The sequence below is a fragment of the Crassostrea angulata genome, chromosome 8, assembly GCF_025612915.1.
Source record: "Crassostrea angulata isolate pt1a10 chromosome 8, ASM2561291v2, whole genome shotgun sequence".
NCBI lineage: Eukaryota > Metazoa > Mollusca > Bivalvia > Ostreida > Ostreidae > Magallana > Magallana angulata.
This window is the reverse complement of record NC_069118.1, coordinates 54,025,480-54,051,168: the sequence shown is the minus strand read 5'-3', so window position 1 is coordinate 54,051,168 and position 25,689 is coordinate 54,025,480. Positions and strand designations below refer to the sequence as shown.

At 31.6% G+C, this 25,689-nt stretch overlaps 2 protein-coding genes across 2 annotated transcripts in view; one reads left to right on the top strand and one right to left on the bottom strand.

Moving 5' to 3' along the window:
• LOC128159449 (protein MON2 homolog) overlaps nucleotides 1-25,689 on the top strand; it is a 556,747-nt gene that overhangs the window by 284,262 nt on the left and 246,796 nt on the right. The gene's annotated exons all lie outside the window — the stretch shown is intronic.
• LOC128159511 (protein MON2 homolog) lies at nucleotides 18,452-20,289 on the bottom strand. Its single transcript, XM_052822634.1, has 4 exons — nucleotides 20,209-20,289; nucleotides 19,291-19,417; nucleotides 18,795-18,999; nucleotides 18,452-18,560 (listed from the first exon to the last, which is right to left on the bottom strand). Exons 1-4 carry the CDS (start codon nucleotides 20,245-20,247, stop codon nucleotides 18,452-18,454), a joined length of 480 nt encoding a protein of 159 aa, XP_052678594.1. The 5' UTR covers nucleotides 20,248-20,289.

The following is a 25,689-nucleotide window of genomic DNA, read 5'->3' as shown; positions in this document are numbered from 1 at the left end:
TTTGACATTTTCTTTAACTTTTAGAGTTTGTTTCTCTCTAACCAAAACACTTTACAATCAGAAAGTTCATGCAATTCTGAGTAAAACTTTTCAAATTTGGTCTGATTTCATTGAAAAATAAAAAAGTTATGGCTGTTTAAGTATTACCCCCTTTCCCGGCTGAATCACCTTAACCTGTTTCTATAAGGTTTTCAAGATGTATCATGGCTTCTTTCAATCCAAAAGACATTTTTTCTTTTAAAATCAGTTATAACAAGAAACCTTTATCCAAATCTGATGTAAAATCATTGAAATATTCACATTTAGTAACAACATATAGGAGAATTCAACTCATATGTATCACCTATCCCCCTGTAAATGGGAATAAGAAAAAACACACTATTACTCCTTGCAATCAACCTTTTTGTTTCTAAATGGTATTAAGAGGTTTAAAAACTCTATTGGAACATAGAAGCAACTTATTTGGAACACAAAACTTCACTTTCATCTCTTCATAAGGGACAGGTACCTAGAAAATGGCAATCAGGCATCTTACCCGAGGAGTCATTTCCCAAATATGCTGAACGGATGATGATGAAACCTAATTTCTCTGTTTATTCTTTAACCAATAGTAAAAGATCTAGATTTATATGTTAAAAAGATTGAAATACATGTTTTACACATAAAGAAATACCAAATTTGAACATCATGACCACACCCCCATCATGAGGTCGGAATACATGCAAATGACAAATGGTTAAAAAATGCACACAAATTCAATTTTTCTTGATATATTTTCAATAAAGAAGAAACCAGACATATGTGTTTTGTTTTAAATGGGAGCAATTTTGTGTACCTATGAGATTTTATCAAGAGAAATGTGAAACAAAGGCTATTTTGGGGTTTTTGGTGAAGAAAATTGAAGGGTGGGGGGTGCTTTATTGACAATCAGACATTTTAAAATTGTTTATAATGACTTAAAATGCAAATATTAACTATTTAGAATTACATGTAATTACATGTAATTTACATGTAGCACATGTAAAATATATATTTAGCCATAAAAGCTACTTTTTTTCTGTTTTAGCTTGAGAAAGAACAATATTTAGCAATTTCTTATCAAAACTAAGGGTTTAAAACTTCATAAAACTGCATGGCTATCAATTCATTTCAAGAAAATTTAAAGAAAATGGTATAATATTATTCAGTTAATCCAAATTCAACCCTGCCTCTTATATCAATAAGAATAAAATGCCTATAAAGGGTTATAAAATAAGGACAAACCCAAAACGCTAAAAAGTTGCACTTTTTCTATGGACCACCCCCTGTTACATTTTGGCCCCTAAATCTCATCACAGGGTTGAGCAATCATAAAAATTCAGCCAGTTTCCCATTTTACACACATAGAACATCTTTTCTGTTCCCATATTGTTCAATTTCAAGCCTAGTAAAAATTTGACATTTTCTTTAACTTTTAGAGTTTGTTTCTCTCTAACCAAAACACTTTACAATCAGAAAGTTCATGCAATTCTGAGTAAAACTTTTCAAATTTGGTCTGATTTCATTGAAAAATAAAAAAGTTATGGCTGTTTAAGTATTACCCCCTTTCCCGGCTGAATCACCTTAACCTGTTTCTATAAGGTTTTCAAGATGTATCATGGCTTCTTTCAATCCAAAAGACATTTTTTCTTTTAAAATCAGTTATAACAAGAAACCTTTATCCAAATCTGATGTAAAAACATTGAAATATTCACATTTAGTAACAACATATAGGAGAATTCAACTCATATGTATCACCTATCCCCCTGTAAATGGGAATAAGAAAAAACACACTATTACTCCTTGCAATCAACCTTTTTGTTTCTAAATGGTATTAAGAGGTTTAAAAACTCTATTGGAACATAGAAGCAACTTATTTGGAACACAAAACTTCACTTTCATCTCTTCATAAGGGACAGGTACCTAGAAAATGGCAATCAGGCATCTTACCCGAGGAGTCATTTCCCAAATATGCTGAACGGATGATGATGAAACCTAATTTCTCTGTTTATTCTTTAACCAATAGTAAAAGATCTAGATTTATATGTTAAAAAGATTGAAATACATGTTTTACACATAAAGAAATACCAAATTTGAACATCATGACCACACCCCCATCATGAGGTCGGAATACATGCAAATGACAAATGGTTAAAAAATGCACACAAATTCAATTTTTCTTGATATATTTTCAATAAAGAAGAAACCAGACATATGTGTTTTGTTTTAAATGGGAGCAATTTTGTGTACCTATGAGATTTTATCAAGAGAAATGTGAAACAAAGGCTATTTTGGGGTTTTTGGTGAAGAAAATTGAAGGGTGGGGGGTGCTTTATTGACAATCAGACATTTTAAAATTGTTTATAATGACTTAAAATGCAAATATTAACTATTTAGAATTACATGTAATTACATGTAATTTACATGTAGCACATGTAAAATATATATTTAGCCATAAAAGCTACTTTTTTTCTGTTTTACCTTGAGAAAGAACAATATTTAGCAATTTCTTATCAAAACTAAGGGTTTAAAACTTCATAAAACTGCATGGCTATCAATTCATTTCAAGAAAATTTAAAGAAAATGGTATAATATTATTCAGTTAATCCAAATTCAACCCTGCCTCTTATATCAATAAGAATAAAATGCCTATAAAGGGTTATAAAATAAGGACAAACCCAAAACGCTAAAAAGTTGCACTTTTTCTATGGACCACCCCCTGTTACATTTTGGCCCCTAAATCTCATCACAGGGTTGAGCAATCATAAAAATTCAGCCAGTTTCCCATTTTACACACATAGAACATCTTTTCTGTTCCCATATTGTTCAATTTCAAGCCTAGTAAAAATTTGACATTTTCTTTAACTTTTAGAGTTTGTTTCTCTCTAACCAAAACACTTTACAATCAGAAAGTTCATGCAATTCTGAGTAAAACTTTTCAAATTTGGTCTGATTTCATTGAAAAATAAAAAAGTTATGGCTGTTTAAGTATTACCCCCTTTCCCGGCTGAATCACCTTAACCTGTTTCTATAAGGTTTTCAAGATGTATCATGGCTTCTTTCAATCCAAAAGACATTTTTTCTTTTAAAATCAGTTATAACAAGAAACCTTTATCCAAATCTGATGTAAAAACATTGAAATATTCACATTTAGTAACAACATATAGGAGAATTCAACTCATATGTATCACCTATCCCCCTGTAAATGGGAATAAGAAAAAACACACTATTACTCCTTGCAATCAACCTTTTTGTTTCTAAATGGTATTAAGAGGTTTAAAAACTCTATTGGAACATAGAAGCAACTTATTTGGAACACAAAACTTCACTTTCATCTCTTCATAAGGGACAGGTACCTAGAAAATGGCAATCAGGCATCTTACCCGAGGAGTCATTTCCCAAATATGCTGAACGGATGATGATGAAACCTAATTTCTCTGTTTATTCTTTAACCAATAGTAAAAGATCTAGATTTATATGTTAAAAAGATTGAAATACATGTTTTACACATAAAGAAATACCAAATTTGAACATCATGACCACACCCCCATCATGAGGTCGGAATACATGCAAATGACAAATGGTTAAAAAATGCACACAAATTCAATTTTTCTTGATATATTTTCAATAAAGAAGAAACCAGACATATGTGTTTTGTTTTAAATGGGAGCAATTTTGTGTACCTATGAGATTTTATCAAGAGAAATGTGAAACAAAGGCTATTTTGGGGTTTTTGGTGAAGAAAATTGAAGGGTGGGGGGTGCTTTATTGACAATCAGACATTTTAAAATTGTTTATAATGACTTAAAATGCAAATATTAACTATTTAGAATTACATGTAATTACATGTAATTTACATGTAGCACATGTAAAATATATATTTAGCCATAAAAGCTACTTTTTTTCTGTTTTAGCTTGAGAAAGAACAATATTTAGCAATTTCTTATCAAAACTAAGGGTTTAAAACTTCATAAAACTGCATGGCTATCAATTCATTTCAAGAAAATTTAAAGAAAATGGTATAATATTATTCAGTTAATCCAAATTCAACCCTGCCTCTTATATCAATAAGAATAAAATGCCTATAAAGGGTTATAAAATAAGGACAAACCCAAAACGCTAAAAAGTTGCACTTTTTCTATGGACCACCCCCTGTTACATTTTGGCCCCTAAATCTCATCACAGGGTTGAGCAATCATAAAAATTCAGCCAGTTTCCCATTTTACACACATAGAACATCTTTTCTGTTCCCATATTGTTCAATTTCAATTTTTAGCCTAGTAAAAATTTGACATTTTCTTTAACTTTTAGAGTTTGTTTCTCTCTAACCAAAACACTTTACAATCAGAAAGTTCATGCAATTCTGAGTAAAACTTTTCAAATTTGGTCTGATTTCATTGAAAAATAAAAAAGTTATGGCTGTTTAAGTATTACCCCCTTTCCCGGCTGAATCACCTTAACCTGTTTCTATAAGGTTTTCAAGATGTATCATGGCTTCTTTCAATCCAAAAGACATTTTTTCTTTTAAAATCAGTTATAACAAGAAACCTTTATCCAAATCTGATGTAAAATCATTGAAATATTCACATTTAGTAACAACATATAGGAGAATTCAACTCATATGTATCACCTATCCCCCTGTAAATGGGAATAAGAAAAAACACACTATTACTCCTTGCAATCAACCTTTTTGTTTCTAAATGGTATTAAGAGGTTTAAAAACTCTATTGGAACATAGAAGCAACTTATTTGGAACACAAAACTTCACTTTCATCTCTTCATAAGGGACAGGTACCTAGAAAATGGCAATCAGGCATCTTACCCGAGGAGTCATTTCCCAAATATGCTGAACGGATGATGATGAAACCTAATTTCTCTGTTTATTCTTTAACCAATAGTAAAAGATCTAGATTTATATGTTAAAAAGATTGAAATACATGTTTTACACATAAAGAAATACCAAATTTGAACATCATGACCACACCCCCATCATGAGGTCGGAATACATGCAAATGACAAATGGTTAAAAAATGCACACAAATTCAATTTTTCTTGATATATTTTCAATAAAGAAGAAACCAGACATATGTGTTTTGTTTTAAATGGGAGCAATTTTGTGTACCTATGAGATTTTATCAAGAGAAATGTGAAACAAAGGCTATTTTGGGGTTTTTGGTGAAGAAAATTGAAGGGTGGGGGGTGCTTTATTGACAATCAGACATTTTAAAATTGTTTATAATGACTTAAAATGCAAATATTAACTATTTAGAATTACATGTAATTTACATGTAGCACATGTAAAATATATATTTAGCCATAAAAGCTACTTTTTTTCTGTTTTAGCTTGAGAAAGAACAATATTTAGCAATTTCTTATCAAAACTAAGGGTTTAAAACTTCATAAAACTGCATGGCTATCAATTCATTTCAAGAAAATTTAAAGAAAATGGTATAATATTATTCAGTTAATCCAAATTCAACCCTGCCTTTTATATCAATAAGAATAAAATGCCTATAAAGGGTTTTAAAATAAGGACAAACCCAAAACGCTAAAAAGTTGCACTTTTTCTATGGACCACCCCCTGTTACATTTTGGCCCCTAAATCTCATCACAGGGTTGAGCAATCATAAAAATTCAGCCAGTTTCCCATTTTACACACATAGAACATCTTTTCTGTTCCCATATTGTTCAATTTCAAGCCTAGTAAAAATTTGACATTTTCTTTAACTTTTAGAGTTTGTTTCTCTCTAACCAAAACACTTTACAATCAGAAAGTTCATGCAATTCTGAGTAAAACTTTTCAAATTTGGTCTGATTTCATTGAAAAATAAAAAAGTTATGGCTGTTTAAGTATTACCCCCTTTCCCGGCTGAATCACCTTAACCTGTTTCTATAAGGTTTTCAAGATGTATCATGGCTTCTTTCAATCCAAAAGACATTTTTTCTTTTAAAATCAGTTATAACAAGAAACCTTTATCCAAATCTGATGTAAAAACATTGAAATATTCACATTTAGTAACAACATATAGGAGAATTCAACTCATATGTATCACCTATCCCCCTGTAAATGGGAATAAGAAAAAACACACTATTACTCCTTGCAATCAACCTTTTTGTTTCTAAATGGTATTAAGAGGTTTAAAAACTCTATTGGAACATAGAAGCAACTTATTTGGAACACAAAACTTCACTTTCATCTCTTCATAAGGGACAGGTACCTAGAAAATGGCAATCAGGCATCTTACCCGAGGAGTCATTTCCCAAATATGCTGAACGGATGATGATGAAACCTAATTTCTCTGTTTATTCTTTAACCAATAGTAAAAGATCTAGATTTATATGTTAAAAAGATTGAAATACATGTTTTACACATAAAGAAATACCAAATTTGAACATCATGACCACACCCCCATCATGAGGTCGGAATACATGCAAATGACAAATGGTTAAAAAATGCACACAAATTCAATTTTTCTTGATATATTTTCAATAAAGAAGAAACCAGACATATGTGTTTTGTTTTAAATGGGAGCAATTTTGTGTACCTATGAGATTTTATCAAGAGAAATGTGAAACAAAGGCTATTTTGGGGTTTTTGGTGAAGAAAATTGAAGGGTGGGGGGTGCTTTATTGACAATCAGACATTTTAAAATTGTTTATAATGACTTAAAATGCAAATATTAACTATTTAGAATTACATGTAATTTACATGTAGCACATGTAAAATATATATTTAGCCATAAAAGCTACTTTTTTTCTGTTTTAGCTTGAGAAAGAACAATATTTAGCAATTTCTTATCAAAACTAAGGGTTTAAAACTTCATAAAACTGCATGGCTATCAATTCATTTCAAGAAAATTTAAAGAAAATGGTATAATATTATTCAGTTAATCCAAATTCAACCCTGCCTTTTATATCAATAAGAATAAAATGCCTATAAAGGGTTTTAAAATAAGGACAAACCCAAAACGCTAAAAAGTTGCACTTTTTCTATGGACCACCCCCTGTTACATTTTGGCCCCTAAATCTCATCACAGGGTTGAGCAATCATAAAAATTCAGCCAGTTTCCCATTTTACACACATAGAACATCTTTTCTGTTCCCATATTGTTCAATTTCAAGCCTAGTAAAAATTTGACATTTTCTTTAACTTTTAGAGTTTGTTTCTCTCTAACCAAAACACTTTACAATCAGAAAGTTCATGCAATTCTGAGTAAAACTTTTCAAATTTGGTCTGATTTCATTGAAAAATAAAAAAGTTATGGCTGTTTAAGTATTACCCCCTTTCCCGGCTGAATCACCTTAACCTGTTTCTATAAGGTTTTCAAGATGTATCATGGCTTCTTTCTATCCAAAAGACATTTTTTCTTTTAAAATCAGTTATAACAAGAAACCTTTATCCAAATCTGATGTAAAATCATTGAAATATTCACATTTAGTAACAACATATAGGAGAATTCAACTCATATGTATCACCTATCCCCCTGTAAATGGGAATAAGAAAAAACACACTATTACTCCTTGCAATCAACCTTTTTGTTTCTAAATGGTATTAAGAGGTTTAAAAACTCTATTGGAACATAGAAGCAACTTATTTGGAACACAAAACTTCACTTTCATCTCTTCATAAGGGACAGGTACCTAGAAAATGGCAATCAGGCATCTTACCCGAGGAGTCATTTCCCAAATATGCTGAACGGATGATGATGAAACCTAATTTCTCTGTTTATTCTTTAACCAATAGTAAAAGATCTAGATTTATATGTTAAAAAGATTGAAATACATGTTTTACACATAAAGAAATACCAAATTTGAACATCATGACCACACCCCCATCATGAGGTCGGAATACATGCAAATGACAAATGGTTAAAAAATGCACACAAATTCAATTTTTCTTGATATATTTTCAATAAAGAAGAAACCAGACATATGTGTTTTGTTTTAAATGGGAGCAATTTTGTGTACCTATGAGATTTTATCAAGAGAAATGTGAAACAAAGGCTATTTTGGGGTTTTTGGTGAAGAAAATTGAAGGGTGGGGGGTGCTTTATTGACAATCAGACATTTTAAAATTGTTTATAATGACTTAAAATGCAAATATTAACTATTTAGAATTACATGTAATTACATGTAATTTACATGTAGCACATGTAAAATATATATTTAGCCATAAAAGCTACTTTTTTTCTGTTTTAGCTTGAGAAAGAACAATATTTAGCAATTTCTTATCAAAACTAAGGGTTTAAAACTTCATAAAACTGCATGGCTATCAATTCATTTCAAGAAAATTTAAAGAAAATGGTATAATATTATTCAGTTAATCCAAATTCAACCCTGCCTCTTATATCAATAAGAATAAAATGCCTATAAAGGGTTATAAAATAAGGACAAACCCAAAACGCTAAAAAGTTGCACTTTTTCTATGGACCACCCCCTGTTACATTTTGGCCCCTAAATCTCATCACAGGGTTGAGCAATCATAAAAATTCAGCCAGTTTCCCATTTTACACACATAGAACATCTTTTCTGTTCCCATATTGTTCAATTTCAATTTTTAGCCTAGTAAAAATTTGACATTTTCTTTAACTTTTAGAGTTTGTTTCTCTCTAACCAAAACACTTTACAATCAGAAAGTTCATGCAATTCTGAGTAAAACTTTTCAAATTTGGTCTGATTTCATTGAAAAATAAAAAAGTTATGGCTGTTTAAGTATTACCCCCTTTCCCGGCTGAATCACCTTAACCTGTTTCTATAAGGTTTTCAAGATGTATCATGGCTTCTTTCAATCCAAAAGACATTTTTTCTTTTAAAATCAGTTATAACAAGAAACCTTTATCCAAATCTGATGTAAAAACATTGAAATATTCACATTTAGTAACAACATATAGGAGAATTCAACTCATATGTATCACCTATCCCCCTGTAAATGGGAATAAGAAAAAACACACTATTACTCCTTGCAATCAACCTTTTTGTTTCTAAATGGTATTAAGAGGTTTAAAAACTCTATTGGAACATAGAAGCAACTTATTTGGAACACAAAACTTCACTTTCATCTCTTCATAAGGGACAGGTACCTAGAAAATGGCAATCAGGCATCTTACCCGAGGAGTCATTTCCCAAATATGCTGAACGGATGATGATGAAACCTAATTTCTCTGTTTATTCTTTAACCAATAGTAAAAGATCTAGATTTATATGTTAAAAAGATTGAAATACATGTTTTACACATAAAGAAATACCAAATTTGAACATCATGACCACACCCCCATCATGAGGTCGGAATACATGCAAATGACAAATGGTTAAAAAATGCACACAAATTCAATTTTTCTTGATATATTTTCAATAAAGAAGAAACCAGACATATGTGTTTTGTTTTAAATGGGAGCAATTTTGTGTACCTATGAGATTTTATCAAGAGAAATGTGAAACAAAGGCTATTTTGGGGTTTTTGGTGAAGAAAATTGAAGGGTGGGGGGTGCTTTATTGACAATCAGACATTTTAAAATTGTTTATAATGACTTAAAATGCAAATATTAACTATTTAGAATTACATGTAATTACATGTAATTTACATGTAGCACATGTAAAATATATATTTAGCCATAAAAGCTACTTTTTTTCTGTTTTAGCTTGAGAAAGAACAATATTTAGCAATTTCTTATCAAAACTAAGGGTTTAAAACTTCATAAAACTGCATGGCTATCAATTCATTTCAAGAAAATTTAAAGAAAATGGTATAATATTATTCAGTTAATCCAAATTCAACCCTGCCTCTTATATCAATAAGAATAAAATGCCTATAAAGGGTTTTAAAATAAGGACAAACCCAAAACGCTAAAAAGTTGCACTTTTTCTATGGACCACCCCCTGTTACATTTTGGCCCCTAAATCTCATCACAGGGTTGAGCAATCATAAAAATTCAGCCAGTTTCCCATTTTACACACATAGAACATCTTTTCTGTTCCCATATTGTTCAATTTCAATTTTTAGCCTAGTAAAAATTTGACATTTTCTTTAACTTTTAGAGTTTGTTTCTCTCTAACCAAAACACTTTACAATCAGAAAGTTCATGCAATTCTGAGTAAAACTTTTCAAATTTGGTCTGATTTCATTGAAAAATAAAAAAGTTATGGCTGTTTAAGTATTACCCCCTTTCCCGGCTGAATCACCTTAACCTGTTTCTATAAGGTTTTCAAGATGTATCATGGCTTCTTTCTATCCAAAAGACATTTTTTCTTTTAAAATCAGTTATAACAAGAAACCTTTATCCAAATCTGATGTAAAAACATTGAAATATTCACATTTAGTAACAACATATAGGAGAATTCAACTCATATGTATCACCTATCCCCCTGTAAATGGGAATAAGAAAAAACACACTATTACTCCTTGCAATCAACCTTTTTGTTTCTAAATGGTATTAAGAGGTTTAAAAACTCTATTGGAACATAGAAGCAACTTATTTGGAACACAAAACTTCACTTTCATCTCTTCATAAGGGACAGGTACCTAGAAAATGGCAATCAGGCATCTTACCCGAGGAGTCATTTCCCAAATATGCTGAACGGATGATGATGAAACCTAATTTCTCTGTTTATTCTTTAACCAATAGTAAAAGATCTAGATTTATATGTTAAAAAGATTGAAATACATGTTTTACACATAAAGAAATACCAAATTTGAACATCATGACCACACCCCCATCATGAGGTCGGAATACATGCAAATGACAAATGGTTAAAAAATGCACACAAATTCAATTTTTCTTGATATATTTTCAATAAAGAAGAAACCAGACATATGTGTTTTGTTTTAAATGGGAGCAATTTTGTGTACCTATGAGATTTTATCAAGAGAAATGTGAAACAAAGGCTATTTTGGGGTTTTTGGTGAAGAAAATTGAAGGGTGGGGGGTGCTTTATTGACAATCAGACATTTTAAAATTGTTTATAATGACTTAAAATGCAAATATTAACTATTTAGAATTACATGTAATTACATGTAATTTACATGTAGCACATGTAAAATATATATTTAGCCATAAAAGCTACTTTTTTTTCTGTTTTAGCTTGAGAAAGAACAATATTTAGCAATTTCTTATCAAAACTAAGGGTTTAAAACTTCATAAAACTGCATGGCTATCAATTCATTTCAAGAAAATTTAAAGAAAATGGTATAATATTATTCAGTTAATCCAAATTCAACCCTGCCTCTTATATCAATAAGAATAAAATGCCTATAAAGGGTTTTAAAATAAGGACAAACCCAAAACGCTAAAAAGTTGCACTTTTTCTATGGACCACCCCCTGTTACATTTTGGCCCCTAAATCTCATCACAGGGTTGAGCAATCATAAAAATTCAGCCAGTTTCCCATTTTACACACATAGAACATCTTTTCTGTTCCCATATTGTTCAATTTCAATTTTTAGCCTAGTAAAAATTTGACATTTTCTTTAACTTTTAGAGTTTGTTTCTCTCTAACCAAAACACTTTACAATCAGAAAGTTCATGCAATTCTGAGTAAAACTTTTCAAATTTGGTCTGATTTCATTGAAAAATAAAAAAGTTATGGCTGTTTAAGTATTACCCCCTTTCCTGGCTGAATCACCTTAACCTGTTTCTATAAGGTTTTCAAGATGTATCATGGCTTCTTTCAATCCAAAAGACATTTTTTCTTTTAAAATCAGTTATAACAAGAAACCTTTATCCAAATCTGATGTAAAAACATTGAAATATTCACATTTAGTAACAACATATAGGAGAATTCAACTCATATGTATCACCTATCCCCCTGTAAATGGGAATAAGAAAAAACACACTATTACTCCTTGCAATCAACCTTTTTGTTTCTAAATGGTATTAAGAGGTTTAAAAACTCTATTGGAACATAGAAGCAACTTATTTGGAACACAAAACTTCACTTTCATCTCTTCATAAGGGACAGGTACCTAGAAAATGGCAATCAGGCATCTTACCCGAGGAGTCATTTCCCAAATATGCTGAACGGATGATGATGAAACCTAATTTCTCTGTTTATTCTTTAACCAATAGTAAAAGATCTAGATTTATATGTTAAAAAGATTGAAATACATGTTTTACACATAAAGAAATACCAAATTTGAACATCATGACCACACCCCCATCATGAGGTCGGAATACATGCAAATGACAAATGGTTAAAAAATGCACACAAATTCAATTTTTCTTGATATATTTTCAATAAAGAAGAAACCAGACATATGTGTTTTGTTTTAAATGGGAGCAATTTTGTGTACCTATGAGATTTTATCAAGAGAAATGTGAAACAAAGGCTATTTTGGGGTTTTTCCTTCGAAACTATCCCCTGCCACCTGGATCATTCAGTGTCTCGTAAAAAGGTAAAAGCTTTTTAGACGGTGCCTATAAATAGCCACGGTCTATTGCTACGGTCCTGACCGGAAGAGTATTTCTCACGGGGACCCTAGCGGATAACGAACGATAACTCTGTTAGGTATGCAGTGTTACACGCAATGTTTTATCTTTGTGTCGATTTCAGTTTGATAACTAATTTTAATCTTATCAGATATTTCAAGCATTATAGCTGCTAATCATTTTGTACATATATGTAAATAATTTATGAAATTTTGTTTTATTTTAAACGAGCCGTTACCCTGTCTGCTTACGCGGTATCGATAATTTATGCACCAACTGCTAGTTGTGACGTTAAACTCTGTATTAGGACTGCATAAACTATATCTCTGCGATACTTGGCTAAGAGATCTCTCAATAATCGCTTCTTGGTTTTTTTATGATGTAAACAATTGTCAGATACACAAACAATTTAAAAAGGTTTGCCATTTCATATTACATACCTGCTTCATCGATAAATTCATTCATTTTCAACGCATTGATTTTAGTTGAGAAAGAATATTTATTTTTTTGTAGCTATTCTAAAGAATTCACAAGAGATACTGATAATGAATATTAGATAAAATACATTTTATTGAACTTCAACCGATCAATGGCACACTTTCTTCTACAAGTGTTCATGTGTTCTTTTAACAAACAAAAAACTTGAAATTTACGATACAAATGTGTTTAATTTTGGACTATCCTGTGATTTACCTAATTTTGTAACCCACTCAGTCTGTAGGAAAATTAATATTATTACAGGCACCTCAATATTCATCAGACAATATTTACTACTGATGTTGACGCTTTACTTGCTGTTGACTTTCTCTCGAACACGCTAATCGATCGACCTCGGATTGTAAAATTCACGTGCAAATCAAGTCGCCATTTTACATGTACATGTATAAACAAACAACATTTTACGATGTTTCAAAGATTTTCAGTTCAGATTTTTTGTAAAATAAAGGATTAAAGACATGCTGTAAAACGTCTTATGGATTTCACGGCGTATCAGCTCGTGTATCTCTAATTTGCAGCAAACGCTAGCTTTTTTTGTGAGAAAAAACAATCGGTTCAACTCATGCAATATTCCATATACATTTATGGTACATTGTGAACGGTAATGTAAGATATACTAATTTTGTTCACTTAACATATTCTGACGAATTTTTCACACTAAACTAAAATAACGCAATTTGATGAGCGAAGTACAATCTGTGACTTTAATCCATCTGCTATTAGAGAACCTTTTCTTTGGTTTGGGGGGATTTTTTCGCAAACAGATAACATTTATTTCACATGTACGTAAATATCAACCATTTTGTCCTCAAATAATTTATAACTCGCGAGTACCACTCTATTATGAGCTTTCTTCGACATTTGTTTCCATTTACAAATAGGCGGGCCTATATAAATGCGCCAGTTTGTTGCGATTCGCAATCGAAATAAGTGTCATCACTCAACGAAATGCTACATCGGCCGTAGCGTATACATCGATAAATAATGAAACATGAAGGTAAAAAATGTGCTTCATAGATGACTGTTTTATTCTGCTGAGCTACAGAACTATATCTTTCCGGAAATATTGCCGGGATTTGCGGACCGTAGATCTATTGTATAGACTATAGTACACGCAAAGAATAAAATGAAATTTATATACACAGCTGTACGATCAGAAAAACACGCGTTTAACTTGGATTTTTTTTGTTTGGTGTTTTTAAAAACTAATTTTGAATAATTAATCTATATTTCTTGTAAGTTTATTAGAAAAGTTTAATGTTGCAAGTAAATTATGCGTGTTAAAGTGTACTGAGAAGCGATAAAATATACATGTGACTTTCCCAAATTCATTCAAATGATTTGAATAAATCTATAGCTAAATACAATTAGACAAATGTAATTTAAAACGTTGATTAATGAAACTGCTGCGACTGAATATTAATTGTTTGATATTTTTTTCTCAAATTTTTATTCACTTTCGTTGTGAGGAAATGGAAATAATCCACTACAGTCGAAGATAAAATATTGATTGACTCTTCTGTTTCATGATGACGTGCATTCCAAAAGCAAAACCAGTTTTATCAAACAGGTTCTTGAAAACCATTCCGTTTTCTGTACACCTAAATTTATAACTGACTATGAGGACAAAAGCAAGTGTGATGATCCACAAGGAAGTGTGATGATGCAACTTTTTCCACGTGAAGAAATTGAGGGAAAATGCTGTCGAAAGGGAAAATAAACAACTACATGTATGCCCAAATAGTTAGTAAAAACCTGATAAGTATTTTATCATACTAAAGCTTTATTTGTTCTCGTTACTTTGAGAAATCTACAATATCTTTAAAGCACAAAAGTCCAATCCACACTTTTCAAAAGTTGTTCCCCTTTGCAGGGTCAACCCAAAGGTCAAAAGGGAAATAACCAAAATTCCCCTTCTTTATAAAATCAAATAGTTTGGCGTACTGTGATTGAATCGCTTTGGATTTGATTTATTCATTCAATATGTGGTGGCAACCCACATATTTAATAAGTCATTCTGGGGCAATCAAAATACATTTGTGTAGTACATGTATTTAATATCAACTGATATAGATACAAACATATAGATACAAGCATATAGATGCAAACTTCTATACTTCAAAGGCTACTGATATAAATCTATGGATTTTCCCCAAAAGATGACGATAAAGAGACACAACATTTGTAAAATGTGGATTGTGAACACAACTACGACTTCCACAGAATTATCCATGTAAGTAACTCACGACCAGTTGTGCTAGTACATGTATGAGGCGCTGGCTGTGGATTTTCGACAACAATAATTAACATACATGTAATATGCCACTTTCAAACGGCGCCACCGTCTAACAGTACTTTCAGTACTTTGATTTTAGACGGTGGCTATAAATAGCCACGGTCGGTCCTGACCGGAAGAGTATTTCTCACGGGGACCCTAGCGGATAACGAACGATAACTCTCTTAGGTACATGTATGCAGTGTTATACAGACAATGTTTTATCTACGTGTCGATTTCAGTATGAGAACTAATTTTAATCTTATCAGATATTTCAAGTTTTATAGCTGCTAATTATTTTGTACATACATTTAAATAATGTATGAAAATGTGTTTTATTTTAAATGAGCCGTTACCCTAGTATCTGCTTACGCGGTATTAATATTTAATAATATAAGCACCAACTGCCAGTTTTGACGTTTAACTCTGTATCAGGACTGCATGAACTATATCACTGCGATAATTGGTCAAGAGATCTCACAATAATTGCTTCTTGTTTTTTCATGATATAAATAATTGTCAGAAACACACTGTTTAAACTGGTTTGCCATTTCATATTTCAGAAATTATGCTTCATCGATAAATTCAGCCATGTTCAACGCATTAGTTTTAGTTGAGCAGTATATTTTTTGTTGTTGTAGCTTATTCCAAAGAATTCACAACAGATACTGACAATGGATATTACATAAATTACATTTTATTGAACTTCAACCGATCAATGGCACAGTTTCTTCTACAAGTGTGCATGTGTTTTCAAACACACAAAAAACTTTAAATTTACGATACAAATGTGTTAAATTTTCGACTGACCTGTGATTTACAATGTACCTTATTATACTTACATTCTACTGTGTTTTTCCATTAAATTCCGTGATGTTTAAATGCCTCTAAATGCAACACCTATTCACTGCGTATAAATTTACGAGTAATTTACATAAGTAGTTCTCAAACAGTGATTTCTATGTTATTTGTTAAAAATGTATTTCATGAATGTTGTAAAAACACCATTTTTTATAATTATTCAACAAAAAAGTGGACTTGATTGTTTAAAGCACCATTTCAAGAGTTATTTATCATGGATTATATTTTCATGCTCGTCGATCTCATCTCAACAGTCTATGTGAAAACCAGTTTAAACCGGTTTTACAAAACAGCTGTTCCTGCTGTTACTTATTCACTCCCTCCGTGTTCTACACTTTATATCGATTTATTTAAGTAAACAATTGATTTCTTCAGTAAGGGAATGTAAATATAAGCATTAAATGATTCATTTTTGACGTCGTCGTGTCAATAACTGCCGTCAGGTGAGCAGACAAATTATCATAACGCGCTAACGCGCGTTATTCAATTTGTCTGCTCACCTGACGGCAGTTATTGACACGACGACGTCAAAAATGAATCATTCAATGCTATATTGTACCTCACTCAGTCTGTAGAAACATTAATTTTATTACAGGCACCTCAATATTCATCAGACAATATTTACTGCAGATGTTGACGCTTTACTTAAGTAATGCATATTATGTTTTAAAAAAATATATTTCAAATGGATTTAATAATCTAAAGACCACAAATACCCTTATAAGGGAATTACGTAATATCTTGAACAAGGTGTCAGACTGACAATTTACAAGGTTGAATATTGGGACATTCACACCTTTTGATATACTGAAAGTATGTATACTATACACAGATACTGACTCGCTGATCTTCCTGTGAAGTAAAACTTCAAAGACATTTTAAAGTCCAGACAAGTTAACCTCTCTCTTTTGAAAAAAAAATCAGTATGTTGAGCAATATGGTGGAATTTTTTTATCGTTAAAAAAGTTGTCCCTCCTCCACATATATGTAACATCAAAGTTTTAAAATTCAGATAATTTAAAACTACATGTATCTATAAATTGTAATTCATAGTTTTAAATTCTTTTAATTTTTAAACTTTAATGTAACATATATACTAATATTTATTTGACAATATTGATTAAATGAAAATTCATTGTAAAAAAAAACCTAGATATTTAGTTACTAAAACATTGATTTTGGAATATATAAAAATATTTTCCCCTTTTTATTGAATAAGTTGCTATATTTTGTATGATAATTGGATTCCGAGTTTTTAGATAAATACATGCGTGGATCGGAGGAATGGGGGGGGGGGGGGGGTCAGAGGATAATATTAGCTCGTCCGAATTTAATTTTTCTTCGTGAATTTTATTAATTTCAAAAGATATTTGAGACCATGTAAAATAAAGAAAGACAACTCTTAAACAGGATCTTTCATACCAAGATTTTTGCAATAATTCAGCATTTTCTTTAATTTTTCAATTTCTTTTCTTCATCCTATCAACCAACGAATATTGTTTATATTTTCAGATTTTTGTGGGATTTTGTCCAGCAGTTTGCCTTAAAAGATTTTTTTTTATATTTAAATTTCATATTTATGTGGATTCCAATAAAAATCATACAAATTTCATTCATGATGATTTTGTCTTTTATTTCTAAACTTAATGACATTTCACTTTCATAAGAATTTTAAAACAGAAATGTTAAAAAAATTTGACAAATAAGGGGTTATCTGGAACCAGACTGATATTTTAAAAATTCTCTAGAAAATAGAGTATTGTATTTTGAGGTCTATCATTGTTGAATATTGTGCCGAGTATTAGTAACAAATGCATGCAACAAAAATCTCCTACACTTATTTGGTGTAGAGATCCACCTTAAAATAAAAATTCGTTTCAATTCACACAATTCAAAAACATTCTCTGAGGTGCTGAGTGAACAAAGGGTTAACAAGATCTTTCTATGGTCGGAGAAGTTTGATCTTTAATAATGACCTTGTGACCTCGAATCCAATATATAGAGGTCATCATACTCCCAAACGAGCAATCAAATGGTTCTTAAGTTATTAATGGAACACAGTCTACTGGTTGGTGTCTCGATTGGTCTGAACCTTGACCCCTGATCTTTTGACTCAAAGATCAAAAGGAGGTTACTTATGCTTTAAAAGTAATAGCATACCTAGTTAAATGTGTTTTGAATATATTGATCACACAACATTTGGTCTCGAGATGCAAAACATTATCCTGCCCTTTTTTTTTTAAAATGGTAAAAACAAATTGATCATGAATAAATATAGTTTAATAGATAGATAGATAGATAGATAGATAGATAGATAGATAGATAGATAGATAGATAGATAGATAGATAGATAGATAGATAGATAGAGTAAAATCACCTAAAACCTGTACATGTTAAACTGACCGTTTCCTGGTGGGGCTTGCTTTTGTGACCTCAATAATGTGGTGATTGCCTTTAGGACAGAGGCCATCTCAGCCAACCGAGGTCTGTGGAAGAAAAATGTGCTAAAGCTGTCTGGTACATGTAAAAATGATATCAAGTTAGTGCCAAACTTCCTCATGATAAGCATCTGTGGCCTCTAAACAGATAATGTCACAATCAGATCAATTTTCGAGCCCAGTGAAGTATTCAATGTTGACTTTTTACAACTTCTCTCTCTCTCTCTCTCTCTCTCTCTCTCTCTCTCTCTCTCTCTCTCTTATGATCTCAGATTCACGTACCTAGGAAGCGGACACTTTCCGCTGAGTCGTTCATCATCCACGTGTTTACGCACCACTTCCTGGCACCGCTGTAGAAGTGACATCACCGCCATCTTGGTTATTCCTCCCTCCTCACCTTTGGACTTGTTGATGAAAGAGAACTGGAGAAGGGTTTCAAAGCAGGTCTTGGCAAATTCTTCCCGTAGTTTTTTGCTGGAATCTGTGTCTAAATATGAAATTGCGTTTGGTCAATTTTAATAAGAAAATTACATTTGTATCATCTTACTTAGACCTTACCCTCTAAAATTCTCTACTTTCCCATTTTTGCATTGCCTCCGACTATTAACTTTAAATGTGCACTTTTCATGAAAAATATAATTCCTTGCTTTAAATGAGGAATTGACAGTATCTCATTGACCTATATAGGAGTCGAAAGAAGTGTAGTGAATGTTTTTTCTCCATTTTACATTAGTAATATTACCCGTGTTTAATTACAACTTTACAGAATTTCACTGACCTATGAACGAGTCAGAAGATGTGGAGTGGATGGAGCCCCTGTTGAGGAGCTTCATGATCTGTTTGACAAAGTCGGCAGGGATGGTGGAGGAGTAGGACAGGATGTCATCTCTGATCATCTGAATAACCTGTTGTATGAACAAATATTAATATATCAAAGTACACTAAAAAGAATAAATATGTAAAGAAGAAAAAGAACTATATATGATATTAGCCAAATTTGGCCCCCATAATTCGCTAATTTTAAAATGATTCAGGTACATTAATTTGTTGTGTTATATCATTAAAGAGTTGACATAAAATATGTTTTTTACCTATTTATTTGATTTATATGCACTCACTGGCAGCATATGACGTCAGAAGTGACACTATTTTTATAATTCAATCAAAATCAGTCAAAAATGGACATTTTTCTCATCTTTTTTCGAATGGGAAATATAGAGCGACTCTTTAAACAAGAACAAACATTTTGTCACTTATAAGTATTGGAGAGATACATCTTTGGGGAAAATATTTTGTTTGTTCAAGAAGTCGCTCAATGTTTCCCTAAAGAAAAACTGTTTCAAAACATGCCGTTTTATGCTAAAAATGAGAAAATGGCGGGAAAAGGTTAACTTTATGATGTCATATTTTTAAGTTGTGGACACTGATTTAAAAATCAAAATGAAAATTATGAAAAAACTTCAAATGTATATTTGTACAAATAAAACAAAGAATTACAGTAAAAAGACAATGTTCATTTTAGGGGGCCATTTTAGGCTCAAACCATAAATAGTCCTTTACATGTAAACCATTATTTAAGTATATACCACAGGTGATTGAGGACAGGACCCCCCCCCATCCCCTACTACTATTTTAATAGAAGATGAGATAAGTAAAAAAGACACTGGGTTAACATTTGAGTCAGGAGTGTGCAGACCTTGCAGTCAATGGCTTCATCTCTCTGGAAATCCTCCATTGATAAGGTAGATGGAGAGGGTCTACAACAGAAGCAAAATACAGTTATAGATCATCTTCAACAGAATTGTCTGCAATAACAATGAAAAATTGACCTACAGGTCATCTGAGAGACTACGATCGGAAAATGAAATCATGTTTATTTTATGCATTACATTCAATGAATGAATGAATGACTCTCTGACAGTTGCAGACATTTTTCTCCAGCAAACCAGCAAAGATTATATGTTGAACAGACAAAAAAACAATAACCTGGTTTATACAGCACTCACATTAAATTAAATGAAAAAAAAATGATGGAAGAAAAGATAATTCACCTGTGAACTCCTTACCAGATGTGATTGTTTGGTAGTCTCTTGACCATACTTGAGTTTAGTGAGAGCTTTTAAAGGTCTTGCAAAGACTCGCTGTTTTGAAGAACATTGAATTGAATGAGTAAGAGGTTGGGTGTGGATTTGGTTAGCCTCACACATCGTAAAACCAAGAGATGGATCTCCAACCGAATATTGTTTGGTCTCTGACAGAACTTGGGCACAGTAAGAGCTACCAAATGAATCTGTGTTTTGATACGGAATATTGTTTGGTCTCTGACAGAACTTTGGCGCAGTAAGAGTTACCACATGAATCTGTGTTGAGACTTACTAACAGTACTTTCAATTAGCAAGAGTTACCAATCTTTGTTGAGACTCACTGTTTGTTTGGTAACAAGAAGTCCTCCAAGGTCCTGGCCAGTTCCCCCCCAATCTTGAAATGCCGCCCCTGAAACAAACACTTAATTTTATAAGCTTCAAATTGCTTTGACTACGAATCTACCGGGTTATTGTACTGTACAGTAAAACTCGCTTAGTACGAACACGAATACAGCTAATTCTTAGATATAGCAAAGTTTTTTAAGTCCCCTGTAAGTTTTTATATAGTGAATTGATTTGAGTCTCGTGGAGGTGAATAATAACGAAATTAAACACTTTTATAATAAATTTCTATACAAATTAAAAAGTTTGCACAACCACATAACATAATAGTTGAATGAATTGTTTTTCATATAAACTTATGAATTCACAATCGGATTATTAAGGGTATCAAAGTAATGTATTTTTATTTTAAGCCTCAATTATAGTCTGGTGAAAGAAAACATGTATATGGTGAATTCGCTATAGTTATTATTACGAATTATAATGAAGTAAATCCATTGGTCCCTAGGACTTCGCTATAACTGAGTTTTACTGTATATCTTTATCAATGTTTGGGGCTGACTTTGTGAAATGAATGAAATTGGATTTCATTTTCATATAAAGAGACCTAGGAACAACTGCCTTCCAAATATTAATTTTAAAAACCAATAATTAAAGTCTTTCTGAGAAAAAAAAATTCAGTAAAAAAATAAGGTGAAGAGTTTTAATGGTATTCTAAGGCATCAATATTATAAGTTAAAGAGGAGGAGTCGCATTTTTGTATTTAAGATGACAGTAATATAATTTGCTTCAATTGGGGCCCCAAAATGTTTTTCTTATAAAGAAAAAACTAATTTTAATAAAGTTAAAAAACATTTATGATCTTTTATGTCATTGTAGTACCTTGTAATTTAAATTGCAAAGTTCACAATGAAAAATCCCGCCATATCAACTGCAGCAAGTATTGCTTTAAATTCAGTCGATGACATTATAAAAAGAATGAGGGAACAAAAACTGTAAATTCCTTATATCAGGCACGTAGCATCGTTTTTGAAAGTGGGGGGGCCAGACCCATCCAAAAATTTTGACAAGCAAAAAAAAAAAAAAAAAAAAAAGGGAAAATTTAAAGTTTCCAAAAATCTTCAAAATCCTAATCCGTGGGGGGGGGGGGGGGGGGGGGGGGGGGGGGGTGGGGGGGGGGGGTGTAGGCTCAACTCAACTATACTTCCAAAAAAAATTACTAACTTCCAAAAAAGTTGGCCCCCCCTGATGCTACGTGCCTGTTATATTACGTGAGTACTTAATTCCGCGATCCCGCGGTTTCGGATCAAATCACGAAAATATAAAATCACGATCAGGGAATTTCCATCCTCATTTCTATGGAACGCCAATTTAACATATATTCAAATATTTGTACATATCTTCAAATAATTGTACCTATCTTCAATTCAATTGTACCTATCTTCAATTCAATTGTACCTATCTTCAATTCAATTGTACCTATCTTCAATTCAATTGTACCTATCTTCAAATTGAATTAGAGATAGGTACAATTCAATTATACCTATCTTTAATTCATTTGAAGATAGGTACAACTGATTTGAAGATAGGTACAAATGCAATGAATTGAAGATAGGTACAACTGAATTAAAGATAGGTACAATTGAATTGAACCTATCTTCAATTACTAAAATATTGGCAATAATGAATACTCCCTGTATGGTACTGCATCAGATGAAGGCACATCCATTTTGTATATTGTTGCTGTTGTTGTTTTGTATTCATACGCGACGCTTCATTTACATTATTTACATTTTTGATCAATGACACTTCAAAGTTTTTGATTTGAAAATGATAAGAAATGAAGATATTAGTTTTTTCTGTTGATTGACCTATCAAAGAAAAAATTGACCGGAAAACTTTTTCATCAATGCGATACGTCGATCAAAAGAAAAATTATTATCTTCATTTCTTAAATTAATTGTTTTATGTAGAACGTTTAGACCAAAATACAGTCAGAATGCATGATTTTAATATTTTTTATCTTTATTTTCAAAAATTTCTATAGGCACTTCATACCCCATCAAATAGAGGGGTTGTTGGTGCTTCCCTCGTTTCCCTCCATGTTGAAATGTCTTCAATGGAGCGTTCATTATTTTCAACAATACACAAAACGAATTGAACCTAGGCATAATTGAATTGTACCTATCTTCAAATCCTTTATAGATATGTCTGAATTGAACCTATCTTCAAATCAATTGTACCTATCTTTAAATGAATTTTACCTATCTTCAAATGAATTGGAGATAAGTATAATTCAATTGAACCTATCTTTAATTGAATTGAAGATAGGTATAATTCATCTGTACCTAGGTATAATTCATTTGTACCTAGGTATAATTATTTAGAGATATGTATGATTATTTACACCTATCTTCAATTCAATTGTACCTATCTTTAATTCAATTGTACCTATCTTTAATTCAATTGTACCTATCTTCAAATGATTTGAAGATAGGTACAATTAATTGAAGATAGGTACAATTATTTGAAGATAGGTACAAATATTTGAATATATGTTAATTTGGCGTTCCATACATTTCTTATAGTTTTTAACTCTTTAAAAATCCGCGAAGGGTGCCTCTCGCGATTTTACGCAGATGTTAATTCCTCGCTGTTAATAAGAATCTACAGTAAAACAGAGATGATTAGACTTACCTTGTTTTCTGGCTACAGGTAACCCCACCCCAAGACAGTCAGCAGAGAGTTAATCACCAGCACCCAGGTAGATGGAGACGGACATGTGTACTTGTAACTCAGAGGGAGGCGGAACGTCTGAAAAAAAGAACGAAGGAAGGTTCAGAATAAGAAATATATTAACTTCAATTGGGGTATAGATTACAAAATCGTAAACATTGAATTAACCTGAAGCATGAAGTCCAACTTTCTGAAGGAACTGGGATTTTAACTTTTTTTGAACTAAGCTCGTATGTGTAAACAAATCTACCATAAATAAATTTTTTTGCGGCTAAAAAAATTTTGCGAGATTTTCAGAGACTTTCAGAGTCGTTCTCCCATTATTTGTCACGCAAGTCTTCAACAAAGTTCGTAAAATATAATCAGATGCACAAGATATGGATCTAGTGATGAAACTGTCAACCTATGAAAACCATACCCAAACACATGATGTAGTGATCTCATGCTCCATAATTTTATAATCAAGTACGTAAATGTTAATATTAATTGTCAGGACATACGACCATAATTAGAATATTAAAAAAATCATGATAAGTATATGCATGTATTGAAATGACAAGATTAAAGGGATTTTTCCCCAGTCACCATTGGGAAATTGACCAGAAAAATAGTCGTAATATTTTTTATCCTCCATTTAACTGACAATATTTTCATTAAAAGAAAAATAACTCTTACTTGTATAATACAATCCACTATATCAGACATATAATGATTACTGTAATCGACCATTTTGAACGATTCTTAAGTGCCTATTATCACATTTTTATAACAGTAAAAAGTTGTAAAACAACACAGGGAAATTTAAATTTATTGTAAATAAGTATCAAAGGATGTATAGAAAACATTTCCTACACTACAAAAAAAAATTATAGTGACAAACTATCAAAAATAATCTACAGTCAAATTCCCCCTGTCAATTTTCAACATAGGTAAAAAAAAAAATCAACACCCATAGATTCTGATCGAGATACAAAATATAAATAACGTTTACAAATCAAGCAAAGAATTCGTCAGATTCCTGACCTTTTTTCAGGCCTATATGGAAAGAGAATTAATTTTGATCAATATACTTTGTATAAATAATACGTTATCTGGTGTAGGGCCATTATTACGAAATTATGAAATATTAGAGATAAATCATGACAATCGAGAAAAATTGAGTTACGTTAACTGTTTTCTCTAAATCTCCCTATAGACTAATATTAACTGCGAAAATGTGACAGGCAGTAGTTTTATACAATTCAATTCGTTTATTCACTTGAAACATTTAGATTTAATGGTACATGTAATACAAAATGGTTTATGCTTGCGTTAAATAGTATAAAACCAGGGATCTGATTGTGCACAACATAATGTTAAAGTGTCTATTTAACATTGGTAAAGAAAAAAGAAGGGACGGAAAAAGCGGATTTAACAAATCAATCAATACATAATAACTATAATCAAAGAGTACACACAAATGAGGGAATAAATACAGCTTTTGGCACCTGAATTTGAAGCTAGTCTGTAATAGAAATAATCTAAGATTATTCCGACTCTTGTCCTTCCCCTTTTTAATAATTTATTTTTCAAATAAAAAACTTAGATTTGGGCTGAGACTTAAAAAAGAGAGCTTAAAATGCAAAAATAGGACCCCCTGAAAGGCAAATCTAATGGCTGTGGTACTAGGGTGAGTGTCAAGGCATGTAGGCCTCTTGTCACATTTATAACATGTAGTTTAAACCTTAACAGATTAATGTGAGTTGGTCACATAATCAAATGCTGAGAAACCCAATAATTGTGTTCGGTAATCATTGTGAGGTCATTAAAAAGTTCACCCAGAAATGAATGTTTTTATACATATTTGCAAATGTCAATATTAAAAATGTTTTGCAAAGTTTTTGCTTGTTCATGTCATTCTGAATTTCTTTTCATTGATAACATTTTTGAGTTTATTTAGTTAACGTTTTGCAGCATGCAGTGAATCCATTTTGATAACACCTGTTCCTGTGAAGAATGTTATCGGAGAGGTTGGT